Here is a 20,009-nt window from a genome sequence, read left to right as displayed (position 1 = left end):
TGCTGAAGTACCTTTTAGAAACAAGTCTAAAATCCAAAGTACAGCTCTAAGACAAACCCTGGCAATAAAACTGTTACCTATCACTCTTTCAGTAAAAATTTAATGGGTGTAAAATAACTGCAAGAAAGAATGAAGACTCACCAAATGCAATTTAAATTTTTTGGGGGGTCCTTTCCTCTCCTTCCCATATGCCTCTTTCCCCCTGTTTTGGAATGAGTGTAAACTGCATTTATCTCTCTTGCTTAGGCGTGATAGGATGCAGTTACCGCATGCCTTTAAGTGCTTGGTCTCTTGTGATATTTTTGCCATGGTTTATTTTTATGTTATGGTGGTCCAGGAAACTCAGAATATGTTGTCGTTTTCTTTTCCTCCTATAATATGTTGTTTCATTAGACACGGAGAAAAGCCATGCAGGGAAATTGAGCACCTGAAGTTTTCTGTATAAAATTCCTTAACTTCTGCCTGGCATATTTATTGTATGGTCCTCAGTCCAAATTTGCATTAATTGATACAAAGTTTGCAAAAGTAGAAGATAGGAGAAAAGCGCTGCATTTCCCCTTTACCTTTTCAAAAAGAAAACCTGGCCTATCTCTCATCATTAGATGACTGGTATTCTTTCATTTATTTACAAGCTATGTAGGTATTGTACAGTAACTTGTGTTAATTGACAGTGCACAGTGGTTCACCTGAGCCATTTAATATGACATTTGAAAATCTTACCACCATAAATCACTTTATTGCAAGAGCAACTGTGGCACATGGGTAAGTGCCACATAAAAAAAAAAAAAAAATCAACATTGCCTGTATGAATATTAAGGGGAAAAAAAAATCAAAACCTGTAGATGGCTTTTTAGAAGGTTTAGTGTAGAATGTGTGTGATTAATTGCAAATCTCCATTTAGGATCATTTTTATGGGCACTTTTTCTTGTCAAGTAATGTTTCATTTGAAAGGACTCCAGATGCACAATGAATCTCTCAAAGATATCTGATAATATTGCTTTAGAACAGAATGTTCTTTGCTGTGTTTTTCCTTCACACTCTTTCACATATATTAATGTCTTACTGCTTAATGATATTATGAAAGAAAAGCCTGAATACAGTTTCTAAAAGTGTGGGTTGTTTTCTTGTTTGGGTATTTTTGTTGTACCTTTTTTTTTTTTTTTTTTTCCCACTCTTTGAGAAAGAAACATCCAACCACTAAAGACTGGAATTTAAAAAGTAAAATTTTTGTCTCTAAAATTTTCATAGATATAAAATACTATAGGTTATTATTGATAATACTATGTGCATTACCTAAAGGCATAGTAATTCCAAAATAGTTTGTGATGTTCTTCTCAAAAATAAAAACTAGATGAGTAGTATTCTAGTAGTGTAGAATATTTCCACATTAATTTTCTTGCCATTTTAAGTTATAAATGCAGAAGTCTGTTTAGATGTAGGGGAAATCATTGTATAGGGGCAAAAATTAATTTGTCTCAAAGCTCTTCAGGCCTCTGCCTTTGTCCCACCTTTAACCTCAGCTGTTAGAATTTTCAAAATCTGTAGTAAATCTGTTTTATTCCATCTAAAATGAATTGTAAGGATTTAATAGCGTGCCGTCTTTATGCTGATATTGTTGTTGCTTTTTTTTTTTTTTTTAAATTTTATTTGAATACATCAATTAAGTTGACTTTTGTAGGAGAAAAAATAAACTTTTTTTAGTAGTTATAATTAAGGGGAAAAAAACATGGCATCAGAAAGTGTATGAAGACAGGGAAGTCTTATCATGGGCTGTGGTTACTCAGAGCAGTATTGCCTTCCCACACAAAGAACAGATTGTGGTTTAACTCTTTCCATGGCCTACTTTTATGTGCCAGTATAGTATCAGAATTGTTCAAATCTCTGCTGGAAACTACTAATCAGTTTAATTATTGCCTTTGTGGCTCTTTGTCGAGCATCATACTGCAGTGCAATTGTTTATGTCCTGAACTATCTTTCTATATTGTTTCTCTCTTTTTTCTTTTTTTTTTTTTTTAACTCTTTTCCTTTTTTTTTTTTTTTTTTTTTTTTTTTGTGACAGTAACGTGGTCATAGGTAAACTGCTTCCAACTTTTCTGTTGTTTTCTGTTTCATTTGAGGACGCTTAAGGAAGAGAGGTAACTAGGTCTACTTGGTTGTTTTACTCCTCGTGGAATTTTGAAGTTTGTTTGAAATTTGAAGATTTAGATCCTAAATTCATGGCCTGAAGCTTCTGCAATGGCAGTCTGAACTCTGTATAATTGAGACCATTAGTTATACTTTCATCTTTTTACGTAACGGAGTTAATCAGCGTATTGATTAAACATAATTCATTCTTTGTCTAGCAGCATAGCTAAAATATTAGTTTTTTAATTGTATTATTGAATATAGTTGTATAAAAAAGGTTCACTTTTAGTTTGATTGTACTGTGCCACTCAGTATGATGAGCAAAATGCGTGGTATTTAAAACTAAATACGCCTGCACACAGGAAGAAAGATACCTCCCCTAAGGTCTCCCTTGGAAACAAAAATACAGTAATGTTTGATAAGCAGATCGTGCTGTTTTAAACAGCGGATTTGCTCACGGAAAAGAGGTATTAGTTTTTGGGAAAGGCCTATTTAGATAGTAACATGGATGTGTAGGATGGTACTTTAAGCAGACAAAACGAATTAATTTAATTGCTGTAGGATGTACTTGTAGACGACAACTAAGCATTACCTCCTTAATGCAATCCATATCGCTGCTAGGCAGAAGATAAGAACTTGCAGGTGAAGCCAGATGACAGAAGGGGATATTTTGGAACTGTAAATAAATTGCATGGATTTCATGAAAGCAGCATTTGACCAGCGGTGCACTCGTAATGTCACTCTGCCACAGCATGCAGAAACACAAAGAATGCAAAGTTTGTGCCAAGTTGCCATTTTTCATTGTACACCTCAGATTGATTTTTAAGGGGTTTAGAATAATTGCCACACTCATGTGATCAGTTAACAAATTAACTGACTCTGTGGGGGCTTCAAAACCCACAGCAGAACTGTTGGAAGAACATAAATGTAATTTTTGTTCTCAACTTCATAAACTTTTATTTTACAGAGTTTGGGGGTGGTGGGAGGGAAGCCTGAAGAGCTGAAAGTACAGAAGCTTCTGTTCAGGATTTGTATACGACACGCTGTGTCTTTTGCCTGCTTTTCCTTACTGTATACTGGTTTCTCTAGTTACCACCGCTGGAATGGTGCTGTTTCAGTGCTGGAATGTTGGACGTTTGATAAGAAAATGGATCAAGTTTAATGGCGCATGCTCTTTGTGCCACCAGCAGTCTCTTGCTGAGAGCATGCTCCAAAAGCGGGAACTGTGTGCCATTACACTGAGCATGTATATGCTTTGTGTTTCTGTGCCACAGAGAAGAGAAATGAACTGTGGCATTCGCCTCAGCCTTCTGAACGTTTCTGCTCAGATTTTTTAAAACCGTAGTGTCCTCTTTGTGCAATGGTACTTTTCTTGGTGTTAGCCGTTCACTCAGATATTTGAATGTTAGAAACAAAATGTCTTGATAGCATCTCTTTTAAATGATGTTGTCTCTGCAGCGTTGTGGGATGTAGTGAGGGGAGGCATACAAAATAAAATCTTCACATGGTTCTTTCAAAGAGAAAGATATGGGGAAAATGCAATTCTCTGTGAACTTTTTGTCTGCTGCCTGACAGTGGTAGTAATTGCGTAAAAGGTGTTATGCAGAAATTTGCTTAAATTTTAAGTGTCTATTCTCTTCGTCTTAGATTTCACTTTAGGATGTCAGAAAGCTTTCTTGATGCTGCTTTGATTATGAGAACTTACTGACTGAGTTTTCTTCTTCTCTTCTTTTTTTTACCCTCCACTTCTTTCCACAGGATGAATTTCACCCGTTCATTGAGGCACTTCTTCCACATGTCCGTGCAATTGCCTATACTTGGTTCAACCTTCAGGCTCGAAAACGCAAGTACTTTAAAAAACATGAGAAACGAATGTCAAAGGATGAGGAAAGAGCAGTCAAGGATGAGCTACTTAGCGAAAAGCCTGAAATTAAACAGAAGTGGGCATCCAGGCTCCTGGCCAAGCTGCGCAAAGATATTCGCCAAGAGTTCCGGGAGGATTTTGTGCTCACGGTGACTGGGAAGAAGCACCCATGCTGTGTATTGTCCAATCCTGATCAGAAGGGTAAGATTAGGAGAATCGACTGCCTGCGACAGGCTGACAAAGTCTGGCGTCTGGATCTAGTCATGGTGATCCTGTTCAAAGGCATCCCCTTGGAAAGTACGGATGGAGAGCGGCTCATGAAATCCCCACATTGCACAAATCCAGCACTTTGCGTCCAGCCACATCACATAACAGTATCAGTCAAGGAGCTTGATTTGTTTTTGGCATACTACGTGCAGGAGCAAGGTAGGAAGCAGACTGTTGTCTTTCTATGTTAGTATATCAAACTCTGATTCCAAGCAGCTCTGTTTCCCCTGTGGGCTGACTTCCAGTGAAACATTATTCTGTGGTCTATAGACGTAATGTGGCTTCATATCCCTATGTAAATCAGCATGTATACATATATACTTACATATACACACATTCCTACAGACCTGTGTAAATGACATGTATCTTTGACATATGTGTCCTGTTCTCTTTCAAGAGAGAGCGGGACATACCAAGGTAGTACTTTAGTTCTACTGAAGTTGCCTTTTTTTTTTTTGTGTCAAAAAGTGGCAATAGGTTTTGTATTTTTTCCAGTTGTGACTTCAGAAAACATTCTTCTTGTTTTTCAAGTTGTTGTTTTTTTTTGTTTTTTTTTTTTTGTTTGTTTGTTTTTTGTTTCCCCAATACTGTTAGTAACATATGCAGGTATGTGTAATTGGACAATCACAATAAATAATACAACTATTTATTATTGTCTTTGTAGTTACAAATAATCTAGCATTCATCCTTAAACTGATGAACCTACTATCACTTTGAAGATTAATTGTAGACTTTCTCGCATCTATAAAATAAAACATGAAAAAACTTTAGAACAGAAATACTGCTTTGTAAATACTATACGTAGTCAGAATTACAGCATACAGTATTTAACATTTTATTTGTATTTTACATCAGTAGCTCATTTTACCTATATGAGCTGCAAAACAAAGGTCCAGGTCATAATATTTTGAGAGAATTTTCCATGAGAAGTATATTTGCATAATCACAATCATATTCTTAATTTTATTTGTCAGATAATTGAAATGTGGAAAATTGCAGGAACACTATGGAAAAGCTTCTTAAACCTAGTTTTACAGAATGAAAATAAAAATGGGGCTTCTGATAATCATGTATCAGGGAAAAAAAACTGCTGGTAATAGTACATATTCAGATAACAATATTCATAGATAGATTCCCTGAAATTGTAAATGGCTGTAAGTAGATAAAGTTTTTTTTCTCCGATACTAAGCCTTCTCAAATGCTTTTTCTCTCTGAGGGGTCATTTTATTTCTTTCTGGTGATTATACCGTTCTCTAGACGTTTTTGTATTGTTGACTGATCAGCAGTAATAAAGCTTTTATTTTTTAGCTGCAGATCAAAACTAGGGAAGGTTTGACCAGCTGCAGATGGTAGACCATTTCACAACTTGGCTTGGTAGTAGGCAGAAATGGCCTGCAGAAGGGCAGATGGCAGGCTGTTATCTGATGCCCGATACATAACTGGAAAACAAATGGAATGGGTTTTGTTTGTAGCAAAAAAGTAAAATTGCACACATCTTCATTCAGTGTGTACTCATTCCTTGAAAGAACAGGTACACAACATGACCTTTTTGTTTTCATTGAATTTGTCTTTTAGCATTTACTCACACAAGTGGAGTACTATGTTTACGTGAACACGTAAAAAGGGTTAAATTTTTTTGATTATTCATTATGAAAAAATATGGTTCATTGTTTTGTTTTGTTTTGTTTTCCTGCATGTATTTTTTTGTATTTTTCTCTTCACAGCAGAAGACAACACTTAGGTATTTTGTAGCGGCTTTAAGTAGCTGCAGAGTCTGGTAAATCTGGTCCCCAATAATATAGGAAGAAAGATTTCTTTGATAACATTAAACAAAATAGCCTAATTACAAATAATTTGTACCTTTAAACTCCTTTTGTGAAGAAAAAGTCAAATTATATTTTGAATGCATATATTGCAAGACATAGCTTACTGATTAATTCTAATGGATTTACGTGTTTCTAAAAGTTAAAACTACAAAGGGAGGCAAAACAGTTTAAGTAGTTCTTGAGCCAAAGAAGCTGGTTTCAGAGTACTCGTACACATTATCGACTTTTAAGTTGTTGGAAGCCAATAACTTGAAGTGGGAGAAGGAATTGCAGGGCATAGCTGATTTTATTGATGTAAATGGATTGAGAATATGAGTTTATTTAAAACACTTGCTCAGAAATGAGTAAGCATGCTGTAATATTATAACTTTCTTTGATGCTACTTTGAGAATATACTGGAAGATGAAGCTAGCTAATTTCTGTGTACCAAGTCATCCTTAGTAGACCTTTTTGTTTATTATAAACTGCATGTATGTTGTATCTGTCTTGCTACTTCACAGTAAATCTTCCGTTAACATCTGTTAGCTCTCTTCTTGAAGAAATCATATTAAGTTATCTTTATATTTTTTTTCTGTTCTGTCAAACTTGATTCTCTGTCTTCATTGAAAGCAGGTTAATTGTGACACTTTGTAGTGCACTTGATTAAGAGCACCAGACTCTGCAAAAGATAAGCATGAAGTCAACCAAAATGTTGTGTTATACACATGCTGTTTTGCTTTTTATTTCTCTTTTAGAATATATAAATGCACCTAATAGTACCATGTAAAAACTAAACAGAGACATAGAAACAATGAAATCCCTGAGCGAAATATGAAGGAATTAGAACATAAAATGAATAAAGGGGCCAAGTAGTTTGTTTTGTTTTGTTTTGGTTTTGGTTGAGGGTTGTTTTTTTTTGTTTTTTTTTTTTTTTTTTTCCTGTAAAAAAAAGAAGATTATAGGAAAAAAGAGGAGGAAGGACAGTTTGAGTGCCAGTGATGGTTGCCAGTGGCACCAGGATTGGCATCAGACCGTCTTTGTTTAGCCTAGGATGCCTGTGATTTGTTGGTTGGCATCCGCATTGCAGTGCAGAGTAATGTTACAATATATTGACAATTTCCAGATCTAGAAGCGTCAATAATCCTTTCAGTTCTTAATAAAAAGAACTTCTACTTCCACGCCTGCCATGAAAGAAGAAATAAGGACTGACCTATGAAGTTCTGTTATTGACCAACTTCATCTGGCTCTACTTTTTACTCATCTCCCTCAGAATTCAGCATCTTTCCCCACCCCCTGCCGTTCTCTTTCCACTATACTCTTGTGCTTTAGGATCTTAAAAAAAAGAAAAAGGAGCTTGACATAGGTTGCAATGCTGCTCCTTTGACTGAAATGGAGGAAGAAAATGGGAAGTACATGCAGTGATCAATGTTTAACATCAAAAGAATTCCTAATCATAACACACTTCTGCAGGGCTCTGCTTGTGTCCACCCTCCCCCTCCCCAATTTTTTTAAAAAGCCCAAACCTTGAAAATGGCATGAATGTTATTTCTATTAACAAAACTGCATTTTTTTTTTTTTCCTGTCAGGCATCAGGGAGTGTCTGTCATTTGGTATGAAACGCATCTCAGTCCATAAAATCATTTGATGGTATTTGATTCAGTGCAGTGCTTATGCTGTGTTCCCGTTGCTACAAGAACCGCCATTTTGTTTGTCGAGTGCCAGGAGAGGCGAAAAAAAAGGCAGACAATGTGCTTGATGCCAATAATGGTTGCCAGTGGCACCGAGGTTGGCATCAGACCCTCTTTGTCTAGTTGCTGAATGCCTTTGATTCGTTGGTTGGCATCCGCATTGCAGTGGGCACATTGGAAAGTTTTTGACAATCAGTGAATGAAAGCTGCAGTACTTGTTTGCTGCAACAGAACCCAGATAATATAAATCCTTCTTCTGATAGATGTTTTACTTACTCTTACAATGGCTAATTAAAAAAAAATAATTAAAAATCGCATTGCTGTTTTTTCTAAAACATAAAATATCTACAACAATGTGCCTCATCTGCAGAATTCATAATCCCCGCATTATCTCTGCTGTTTTTTTTCAGCATAAATAAAATGCAAACTTGATGCTAGGTATTTCAGCACGTACTGAATGAAGCATAGTGGATCTTGAGAAACAATTTGGGAGTTTAAAGGACTGACACAATGGTACATGTAAATGGTAACCATTTGTAAGTGTTTTTAATGAGTGTGCCTCTCAGAATACATTTCTCAGATAAGTCATGTTACTGTTTACACTATCCCTTGTCGTTGTGTAAGAGTGATATAATTGTGGGAGCCCTCATCCCCAGCTGTTAATAATCTCTGAAGTTGCGGGAGGGGAGGATCTTTTAAACTATCCAAGGAGAGCAGAAAATAGATGCAGATGTCCTTAGTCTGACACTGTTCAGGCACTCTTGTATTTTTGACTTCTTCAACAATCAAGGTGCTGCTACAGTTCCAGCTGCACGACTTTGATAGAAGGAAATCAGTAAAAAGACTGAATAATTTCTGTTGGAAGTTTCCTAAATAGCATTAATATTGCTTTCCAGTTAACTGCTATTATCTCGTTAATTAATAAGAAGGATTAGCAGCTCTACCCAAAGGGTTGCACAGAAGGAAGCTGGGCCTGTGTGAGTCCCTGAATCACCAGACTGTGTCCTGTCTCTTGGGGGGTAGCAGGGGAACAGGAGGAAAAAAAAAAGGGGGGGGGGGGGAAGGAAGAGGGAGAAGAGGGGGAGAGCGGGGGTGCAGGCTGGCTCCTGCAGTGTAGGTAGGGGAGAACTTCGTGTGGAGGACCCTCCTGCTGTACTGCCGGGGCCTCCGTTGGTGCCCAGGGAAGAGCGGCTGCGCGCTGGGGCAGCCTGCAGGCCGCCCGCCTCCCGCCCGCCCGCAGCCGCTCGGGCCGGGGCTGTGGGCCTGCCCCGTTTTTGGTCACGTGCTTTGGACCGTTAGTAAGCGCGTAGTCAGACAGCCTCCGCTGGGGCGGGGAGTGCTGCGTCTGCCTGGATTCGAAACTGTTTTTGACCAGGTTAACGCTGACAAACTGCTAATCCTCAACCGAACGGGGATATCACTTTTTCACTTGAGACAGTCCTGGCAACGTGTGTGGACTGTCTTACTTTGAAAACCGTGTCCTCTTTCCAGGAGGAATTGTAATTCTCTTTTAAACGTGATATATCGGAATTGCAGGAGTGGGTGGGTGAACTCTCAGTGTATCAACGGCTTGATCTTTTTATTAAGCTTTTTGAGTTTTGTGAATTCATTTTCATAGCTCAAATTTTGCAGTAGGTTTGCACAGTCATTTTTGTCTTATACTTTAGATTTCATTTAGTAAGTGTAGAAAATTATGATATAGTAATAATAATACTTTTCAAATTTTATAAATAAAGTTATTTTGGTTAGTTTGCTGTGACTACAACAAATTCCACTTAAAATTATGTTTTAAGCAGTCTTTTTTCTAATGATCATATGTCTAAGTGTCACACCACCCAGATGGATTTTGGAAGAGGGTTTGCATTTCTTGTGTGCACTGATGCTTCCACATACAATTAATAAAAAAATAATGGGCTTAGAAGAATCAATCAATCCATTGAATTGCTGATTGTTCCTACTGCCATTAATATTCATGATTTGCCTCCTTCTGAATACTTTACCTAAGAACATACAGTAGAACAGTTTACCTATTTTGCAGAAGAATATGTCAAGGTACAAGGTGATTTGTTGGAGTTTACACAGCGTTATTAGTTACACTGGGAACAGCAGGAAACCAAGCTTATTACTACCTGTACCCATAGGCATCCAGGTGCTCTAGGAGCTTGTTACTTATATGGTGAAATGGCATGTTGATCCCTTGTGCTAAATCTCAATTTTGAATCACAAAGCCAGTGCAAAAGCAGAAGTATGAGTTTGTATTTAATCTGCTCTCATGAGAAAAGCATTTTATAGTTTAGTCATCTGATAGGGAATAATAAACCTTTTCAAAACTTTGAATTACTTTGAGCAATTCAGGCATGCGGAAAATGTAATTTTAAAAAAACTTCTTGTGTCAACTGAAAAAGACACTGTATTGATTTATTTTCTAGTTTTCTAAAGTAACATTTGGATGACCACTTTGTTGAGTATCTCTATTTTGCTGAAAATTGCAGGCAGGAAAGGCATGTATCCCTAAGAGATGGAGATTAATTTGATGTATACATGAACGTAATAATGTTTTTCATTTGATGATTATAGATACTTTGTTTATGAAGATGTAGGATATTAAAACATTTAAAAAGGTCACCCATCAATTTTAATTTTTCAGAATGCGTTTTCACATTCGGACAGCAGATCTGAAGAATTCAAAATGTATATTTTTTTAAGTTCTCTCAGAATAGATTTACAGGCCATATGACAGGCTTATGAGAAAGGAAAAGGAGTTTCCATATTTGATTTTACCGTTTCAGTCAGGAATGAAAGACATAGACATTTAGGAAGGAGCTCTCAGCTCATTCGTTTCTTTCTTACCTGATACACCAAGGGGAGTAATTTTCACAAGGTTAAATGACATTAATTGTATTTAAGACAAAAGAGGCTTATGGTTAAATAAATTCTGTGCAACTAGTTGAAAATTTAGAGGTCAGTGTTAATTTATGAATGACATTTAGATTGACAGCAAGAAGCTGTAAAGTAAAGAAAAGAATAGAAAAGAAAGCAGAAGAGTTGCTTCACGGTAGTTTCAGACAGAATAACAATACTGGGAACAAAAAAATGCTTGTAAACTATAAATAAGTCCACTAATTCATAGTGGAAATGCTTCAAATAACAGCAGAGATTTATGTTTTAAATTTCTTAATTTTCATGCTTTACTGAATTCATTGTAACTGTGAAAACTTCATTAAAATAATTAAACACTAAATACCACTGCAGGTTGGATTTTAAAGTCAATTGCATGAGATTGCTGTCAAGTCCACTTCTTTCTTATAGGTTTCCCTTCTTCCCTGCTTTTCATCCTTCTCCTTCTCCCTGCTTCTAGTATAATAATGTAGACATCCCAAGGACTGGTGGCCCTCTGAAGCTCTGGTCCTTGGAGCAGCATACCACTTGGCCAAGCACAATAATTCAGGAGGCTTCGTAAAGTGTTATGTTCCGGCCTCAACAGCAAAGTGGTGTGTTGTTTTGCTGCTATCACTCAGTTTAGGATGATCTCAGGATCGAGTTAAATGGCTAACTTAATTGAATAGTGTTGCTTCTTCTGTTGTGAGGTAGGGAAGAAATCCCTTGTCTGGAGACACTTTCTGGATGCTAACTGAATGTGAAAAAGGAAGAAAGCCTTTGTGATTAGCCAGTTTGTTTGACAAATGTCAAACAAGATGTCATTTGTTATAAGGAGGTTTCATGATTCTTTCCTGTCTCTCCTTTTTTAAATTTATTTAATTTATTTATTTTTTAAAAACTCTGGTAGAATTTCTAGAAGTGGTTGCTGAAAACCTGGCTCAGAGCAGTGAAGCCTCAATTAGAAGAGGTTTGAAAGGCTCAGAGGCTAGTAAGGGGGAAGTAAATCTTAGATTATTAGGTTTGTCCAAGAGAAAAGAGAGTTGATTTGGTTGTGTGTCTTGTACTGTCTGGGAGCAGTGAATCGTGTGTGAAGTTGGGAATATTCTTCTAGCACAGCTGTTAATATTTTCCACCCACTTTTTTATTTACAAAAAGATTACTTCCTTACATTCTCTTCCCACCAAACTCTCCTTTCAGAGATGTTCTTTTCCAAAGTATATTGTGGTGATTTTTTAAATTATTATTATTTTTTTAAATTTTAAATAAATAGATTTCTTTAGTTGTTTCTTAGGAACCTCATTATTGGGATGACTTTTGTTCTAGCTTTTTTCACAGTCGGTGACAGGTGGGCACTTCAGACTTGGCTTTTGTGGTGGTTTCTGTCTAGGGAATGGCTGACAGTCTAAAGTGTGTTTATCACTACTAGTGTTTTGTATGTTTTTAGCCAGACTGAGGACCAGAGCTTTTGTCTTCATGCCCCATGACTCCTGTGTGTTATGTCCTTCTTGCTACCATACGCCTCTTCAAGTCAAGAAGGTGACTAAAATAGGGACATCGGAGTCATTTTAACGTTAGTTTCCTATTAACTACTTACAGTGTTTGGGACCTTTTAAATTCCTGTGTTTTTTTTTTTTTTTTTTCTCTAAGAAATAGAATTGAAACAGGGAGAAGTTGCTGTGATATGGCACAAGGGAAAGCACGGTGCAAAAGCTTAGCTGAAGCCCATTCAACCATTAAGTGTTCTTTACCCTCAGAGGAACCTTGCACTTTTTAATGGTAACCACCTATCTCCAGAGCAGAGGGGAAACTTTTGTTTTCCAGTGTCTTTCCATAAAGGCACCTTCACTGAAGGCATCTCTTTGGCTTTAAGTGAGCTTTTAATTATTTCCCTCCTGAAAAAATACACATGGAAATTGATCAGAACAGTTCCCCTTTTCTTCCTTGGAGAGTGGTCAGGAAAGCCAAATGCAAAAATGAATGGTTACTGAACTCTGTTTGAGTGTGTCCGTTGAGCGATTAGGAAAAAAGATAAGTTTTATGATATTGGTTTGATACAAATGCTGTGTACAAGTAAGTATATTCTATATTATTTGTAGTTATTTGACAGTTGAGAATTTTAAACATTTAGGTTGTGAATATATTGTTTATATATTTGTCTTCTCAACCTTCAGGTTATATTAACCTGAATTACTATACATATTTTCATAAAGGATGAATTTAAACAAGTGAAAGATAAGTATGAGCTGTTTATCTTAAATCTAGCATTATATTTTAATTTTTAGTCAATTATCTTGCCATATCCTTCACAAGCTGTCTTCTGAGAAGATGTCACAGTAAGATTTATATGTTTTTATTTAAAATAGAAACAAAGAAATGTGCATATATTAGAATCTAGTAATTACAAGCTCCATGTCTTTAGAAATTAGATATAATTAAAATATTTACAGAGATACATTTTTTGCTTGTGAATTACATTGGCCTAAAATGCCAAACTATTTTCAGTCTTTTTTGATGAAGCAACTAACAAGGAAATGCTGCATTTGCTTAGAAGATTATTATAGAAATGCCTTGTGTCTGAGAGATAGCAAGTATATTTACTGCAGCATCAGTCTTCCATTGCATGATTAATGCCACTGAAAATGATGCCAGACATCTTGGAAGGATGACTACACTCCAGTGTCCCCGATTTAAAAGTGTGAAAACATCTCCTAGTCAAGACAACTTGTATTTTATTATTCTGACATCTGCAGTTTCTGGACGGATTACCTTAAATTTGTTATGCCATGTTAAAAGACGTGTTTTACGAGGCTGGCCTCAGCTCCTGGCCTTGGTGTCAGGAACCCTGCTATGTGATGCAACATGTCTTGTTAGGTTTAATTGACCAAAGCCGATTTGTTAAAACAATTCATTTGTGCTGTAACTCATGCCCAGGCCAAGTTGCTACCTGAATCTCTTGACCTTGACTTGTCTGGGTCATGAAATGGCTGTGAACTGCTTGGCCTCTCCATTGTTCAGCAGCCACGCCACTTCCTCCAGTTCTTTGTGGGGATCGCTGACAAGGAGACCTCAGCCCTGAATTTACAGCCCAGTGGATTTTGCGGTGTCCCTCTGGAGTAGCCGTGTCCTCCCTTGGATGTGCTCCTGATGTCACCACCTTTGTCTCCTGGCAGCGGTGGGGACAAACCGACAGCCCTCCAGAGTGGAGGAGGTGGTGGGAGGATTTCTAGGGGCTGGAGGGAAACTCCCTCCTCTCTCAGGCTGCAGTGCATTTCTCTTCTGTTAAGGTGCACGGGTTAGCTACATTTTGCAGGGGCAAACACCACCAGTCTTAGCCTGTCCCGTTTCACTGAGAGTGTTATTTGAGTGGGATGTGCTTGGAAGAAATTTCCATTTTGAAAATGTTTTGTGATGAAAATGTAATGGTGTGCACCCCACTTCAATTTTTAGGAAAAAAAGAATGATCAAAATAATTTCTTGACATGAAAGGGAGGCACATTTCATGCCAGTGTCGTGTCTATTTGATTTATTCAGTAGCAAAATATAATTTTCTTAAAGACCCAATTAATATTCAGGAGTGACTGTGGTCTCTAAGGCAAAGGACTTTACACATGGTGCTCGATGCAGTATTTAAACTTAATCAAAAGAGGAGGAAGAACAATCTTTGGTTTCTGCTTATTTTTTTTCCAGATTTTTTTTTTTTTTTTTTGTGAAGTGCTTTGTTTGTAGGGGAAACTGCTTGTCCTTAAGAATTCTCTTGGTGAGGTGGGGAGTCAATGGCCCCATATCCGGAGAGTCTGCCTACCGTCAGTGTTCCTGATGGTAATGTCAGCCTCCTGATGTAGGCTTTGTTCTTCCTGTAATTACCTACAATTTGACTGTTAGGACAGTTTGTTTTTTTGAGATGGGTATTACATGTAATCATCTGCTGCATTGTGCTGCAGTTTTAGGAAGCAGTGCCTTTTGAAATCGGTGACTAGATCTGTTGAAAAACTGATGGCATAATACAGCCCTTCTGGGTTAAGAAAGCTCATATGCTAATACTGGACACATTATAAAACAAGTAAACTTGTAATCCAGTGGTCATCAAGTAATTTGTATGTTCTAAATTTAAGGCCTTAGCCTGAAAGCTTTGTTCACGTGAGTAGATCTATTCAATCAAATTGACTTAATTTAAAATATATTTTCTTTCACAGCACTGTGCTCTGACATTTGCAGTGTGTGGTCAGGTTTATATTTCCACAGACCACCCGATTTGTCTGTCAACTCTTTTTTTTTTTTTTTTTTTTTTTTTTTTTTTTGAAAGAAGAAAACCCCACCAGGCTGTATGTATACATACAGCATTCCTGTGCACTTGTAAATGACCAAACCTTTTCTTTCAGTGTGAAACTCCACAACCTAGGTGTGATTTTAATTGTGGTTATATAGTTCCTCTGAAGGAAGAGGGTGGGAACGCTGACGCAAGGAGCTTGAATGCTATCACTGTGATGACAATGTAAAGTATGACTCAATGTTTAGATGCAAGGACTTCAAAATAATTTTCCGGGTCTCCAGCCCTGCTGTGGCTCCCCAGGTGACCGCAGGCAGGTCGCTTAGTCTCTCTGTGCCTCGGGTCCCAGGGAGATGGAGCACCCTTTGCTTCAGTGCTGCCTTAGTGAAGGTTGCGAAATACTGAGATATGTACCAGCTGAAAAGTTATAATCCTTCCTGTATTTTACTGCAAGCAAAATCCATGTGCCAGTGCCCAGCCCCCAAGTGGGCTCTGCGATGTAAAGAAATGTCTTACCCAGTTTTCTCATGCCCAGACGGAAGAAACTTGCCCAAGCAGGGAGGACCGGCACAAAGCATTCCTCCACTGCAAGCCCTGTGGTGGTACTGCTCTGTGGGAGAAGGTGTCGGAGAGAAACCGCGCAGGGGAGTCAGCCTGCCACGGGAGGCTGAGTCTGTGATGGGAGCACCCCTCGTGCTTCAGTCTGCAGGAGCCCCGGGCAGGGCTGGCCCTTGCGAATGGGACCACGGTGCAGGAGCTTTGTTGCGCTCAGAGAGCTTTCTGAGTTTTCTTGCTTTGTGACAGTGAAGGAAAAAAGTCCTTCAGACAGAAAGATAAAAGAAAGAATAATTGTGGGCAGTTATATATGTGTTCATCCACCTGGACCTCATGGAGGAGGCATCTGCAGTGCCTGCAGGGGTGGTGTTTGAGCTCAGTCTGGTTCCCCGTCCCTCTCTCAGCTCTAATCCCAGGATTTTCAGTCAAGTGGGCCAGTAGCTCAGACCAGAGCACACCCGCATGGGAGGAGGACGGATGGTCAGACTTTCAGCTGACGTGTGAGATGAAACCCCAGCTAATGTAACAGCATGCTTGTGTCTGCGGTATTCTGGTCACCCTGTTTTCTCTCCCAGACTTGAACAGGTCTGGTTTGTGAGGCAGCTGAGGGGGGAGACCATTGGTTTGCAAGGGGTTAGTCCGGGGTCTTGTCTTGGAGGGCCTACCTTTGCCTGAAGCCTTCACTGATAATACTGAAACTCTCCTAAATACTTAATTAGTAACTGTGCTTTTTTGGAACCAGTGTGCCATCTACTTTTACTCCTTAAATCATTGCTTTCCTCATTCCTTCCTTTATGGTGATATTTCAGGGTTGCTAATGAGCCAGCTATAACATCAACATCTACAAAATTGCTGTGTCTACTTGTTAGAGTGGGAAGTGATATTGATTTATAAAAATGAAAAGAAGTCTGTCCATGCACTTTCTGCAGGTGATACTGAAACAATGCAGTTTACAGCTAACCAAGAGTTAACATCAAAAGTTATTCTATTGTTTATCTTCCAGTTAAAGAATAACTAGCTTGTGCAGAAAGGAGAATTGGAAAATGGATTGGGCTGTCTAGGTTCAGACACATATTTTAAAATAATCTATATCAAGTTGTGATTTTACCATATATGTATTTGCAGGTGAGTTCTCTGCCTGCAGTTCAGTCATCTATAAAAGCTTGTGTTGCAGGAGTCACGGACTTCTTTGCTTTTATTAAACCTCAGGGATTTTTTCTTTTGAAGGCTATGTGGAATTACTTTACTTTTTTTTTTTTTTTTTTTGTTAAGGAAACAGATACCATATTTCTGCATAGAGCATAATAATTACTTCTGCATTGTAACTATAGTGAGGAGAGTTGGTATATTTTAAAACATGTCCCTAGTCTTGCATTGTCATACACAAATGCAGTGTGTATATAGTAGTCCCTGGCCTTTCACATATATTTTTCAATATATTGCTGCTATAGCTTGAATATTCTGGGACAAGAATTATAGTTGTCCTGTAATGATTTCTGTTCTATTTACAGCTTCCAAATAAAGGAAAAGCTGCTTATAGTAAAACGAGGATCACTGGTCTTTCAGTAATTAAATAGACTTGTTATACTGCATTAATCCTTTTTGGAACATTTGGAATGACTTCTTAGAACTCACAAACACAGCATTAGGGCCAGCAATTAATCTGTTGTTTGTCCTCCAATATTTGTGTGATGTAAAGCATGTGTGTTCAAAGACATATTTCAAGTTTAGGACTAGGATCATTGCAGAGTCAGATAATGATATTGATCATTTGGTAGTGTTAGCCAAGACCTAGAATGAAGTTGCAACAATTGTTAGAAGGACTCACACACCACTGATTGCATCCAGCTGAAAGGACTTACAGTGTAATGGTGTTCAATGCTGCACATCAATGCTGATTTGGGTGCTGCACATGAGAAAAAAAATGTGAATTATTTGGAGGTAGTCAGAAGCTTCCGGGATTTCTGATCAGCCTTCCTTGTGGGTAGGTGTCTTGGTTTTGGCAAGGATAGAGTTAATTTTTCTTCTTAGTAGCTAGAATAGTGATATGATTTGGATTCAGTATGGGATTTGGTATGAGGAGAATATTGATTGTACACTGATGTTTTTAGCTGTTGCTAAGGGGTCAAGGACTCTCCCAACTCCCCATGTCCTGCCCAGGCACAGGTATACAAGATGCTGGGAGTGAGCAAGGCCAGAGCACTGGATCCAGATTGGCCAATGAAATATTCCATATCATGTCACATCCTGCTCAGTATATAAAGGAGGATTGGCTGGAAAGGAAGGAGTTCTCTCTCACTTCTGGATTGTTGTTTTGGGATCTTGGTATTTCAGGATTGCTAGTCTGGGTATTGGTTGGCATGTGGTGAGCAGTCGCATTGTGCATTGCTCGTTTGTACTTTCTATTATTGTTATTGTTTTATTTTATTACAATTATTGAACTGTTTTTATCTCAACCTGCAAGTCTCCCTTTATGCCTCCAATTCCCTCCCCCATCCCCAGGCAGGGGGGAGGGTGAGCAAGAGGCTGAACGGTGTTTGGCTGCTGGCTGGGTTCAAACCACAACAGCAGGACAAGAAGTAAGGGCTTGACATTTCATCAGGAAAGATTGTGTTAAAAAAAAAAAAACCACACAGTAACTTTCCAATGACAAGGGCAGTATAGACTGGGAGAGGAGAATGTATTATTTTTATTAAGAACAATTTTAGGAAACATCCACTAAAGTGACACACCTAAACTTGATCAAGCTCTCCAGCAGAGAGGTGGTACAGGTGATCTCTTGATGTCCTTTGTAAACTCAGGGGCCAGTGATGTTAATGCAGTAGTCAAATTTGCTCATTTTCTGACCTTTGACCTCACAAATAATGAGCAAATAAAATCTCCCAAACTTTCTTTTGGACTTCTGCAGTTTTGTAATTGCTTTCCTGGGCATAGCCTGCTTAGTTTTCTTTGATCAGAAGGGCATACTAATTCTCTCAGTGCTGTGCTAGAGTCCTGTGCTGTTCTCCCGCACTGTTCAGCAGCATTAACTTGAAGCATGGTGCAGAGCATTAGATTCTGAGCCCAAGTTAAATCAGCAGAAGAGTCTTACGTTCCTGTGGTATACAGTCTTAGAACACATTATCCTATTGCAGTAAGATAAAAGTGTTTTTGAATATAGTCCAGCCAGTCTGACCTTGTCAGAATTCAAGCCATATTAATGATAACTTGGGCTTGCCGACATGTTTCACAGTAGGACAAGCATTAGCACAGAACTCCCTGTTCCATCTGGTGAGGAACCTACAGAGGGCTATACATAGACTTATTCTTAAATTCATTAGTACAGTATAATGAGATATTCTGTCTTCCCTGTGCTCATGACAGTTCTCTTGCCATTGATAGGCACTCTGTGTCTGGGGCCAACAGATGCAGTTAAGAAGAGACACTATAAAGCAACAATATTAGATCGTGTAGGTATGACCACTGAATAGTAATAGTTGGGAGCTATATTTTGGGAAGCAGTGATTAAGAACAGTTTTGTTGTAGCAAATTAAGCCTGAAGTCCCTGGCTTTCATTGTAATGCCTTGGAAGCAAGTGTCAAAACTCACAGAAGAGAAATTAATGGTTAATCTACATATTGCATATAAGTTGCAAAAAATCTCTAGAATTCTTAAATTGGATTCTGCTGAAGTTTGCCTACATAGTATAACACAGTGATACATAAAGATATCATGGTGAGGTCTGAGTGAGCTTGCATGGGTCCTGAAAACAGCAAAACTGCATTCATATGGCATCTCCATGTGGTTTTATGTACACTGCTCCTGTGGGTGCCCCATGGGATGATGTGGACCTACTCTGGAAAAATATGCCCATTGGAGTAACCATAGCAGGCTTATTTGAACTTCTCTAAGCTATATGTGTGTTTTATTTTCTAATAAAAATATGTCTGTTGATGTGGTATTTGACATGTAGTTTCCAGTTTGAGTGAATGGTGTTTGGCACACATCCTAGTTATTATGTATGTTATTGACAAGGATGCCTTGCTTTGGTTCTCAAGGCTGGTTTCTGTATCATCGGTCTCGTATGACCTATATGAAAGTAGCATAGAATCATTTTGGGTTGGAAAAGACTCTTAAGATCATTACATCCAACTGTAAACCCAACACTTCCAAGTCCACCACTGAACTGTGTCCCTAAGTGCCACATCTACACCACAGGTATCATCAACACATACCTGAAGGGCTGTTGACTCAACCCCTTCCCCAGGGCAACCTGTTCCTGTGCTTGATAACCCTTTTGGTACAGAAATTTTTCCTAATATCCAATTTAAACCTCCCCTGGTGCAACTTGAGGCCATTTCTTCTCATCCTGTCACTTGTTACCTGGGCAAAGAGCCCAACACCCACCTCTCTACAACCTCCTTTCAGGTAGCTGTAAAGAGTGATAAGGTCTCTCCTCATCCCCCTTTTTCTCCAGGCTAAACAGCCCCAGTTCCCTCAGCCACTCCTCACAGGACTTGTGCTCCAGACCCTTCAGCAGCTTCGCTGCCCTTCTTTGGACACACTCCAGCACCTCAATG

At 38.4% G+C, this 20,009-nt stretch overlaps 1 protein-coding gene across 12 annotated transcripts in view; it reads left to right on the top strand.

The window, feature by feature from the left end:
• NFIB (nuclear factor I B) overlaps window positions 1–20,009 on the top strand; it is a 277,174-nt gene that overhangs the window by 103,571 nt on the left and 153,594 nt on the right. For 11 of the 12 annotated variants that reach the window (XM_042804618.1, XM_042804615.1, XM_042804617.1 and 8 more), the window contains exon 2: window positions 3,883–4,414. In XM_042804618.1, coding sequence (XP_042660552.1) covers window positions 3,883–4,414 — 532 coding nt within the window. Of the gene's footprint in view, window positions 1–3,401; window positions 3,488–3,882; window positions 4,415–20,009 lie in introns of those variants that run through there. The other variant, XM_033004191.2, reaches the window with a different exon arrangement.

The sequence above is a fragment of the Tyto alba genome, unplaced genomic scaffold, assembly GCF_018691265.1.
Source record: "Tyto alba isolate M040663 unplaced genomic scaffold, T.alba_DEE_v4.0 Super-Scaffold_42, whole genome shotgun sequence".
Taxonomy (NCBI): domain Eukaryota; kingdom Metazoa; phylum Chordata; class Aves; order Strigiformes; family Tytonidae; genus Tyto; species Tyto alba.
The sequence above is the reverse complement of the archived record's forward strand: the minus strand, read 5'-3'. Positions and strand labels throughout refer to the sequence as shown.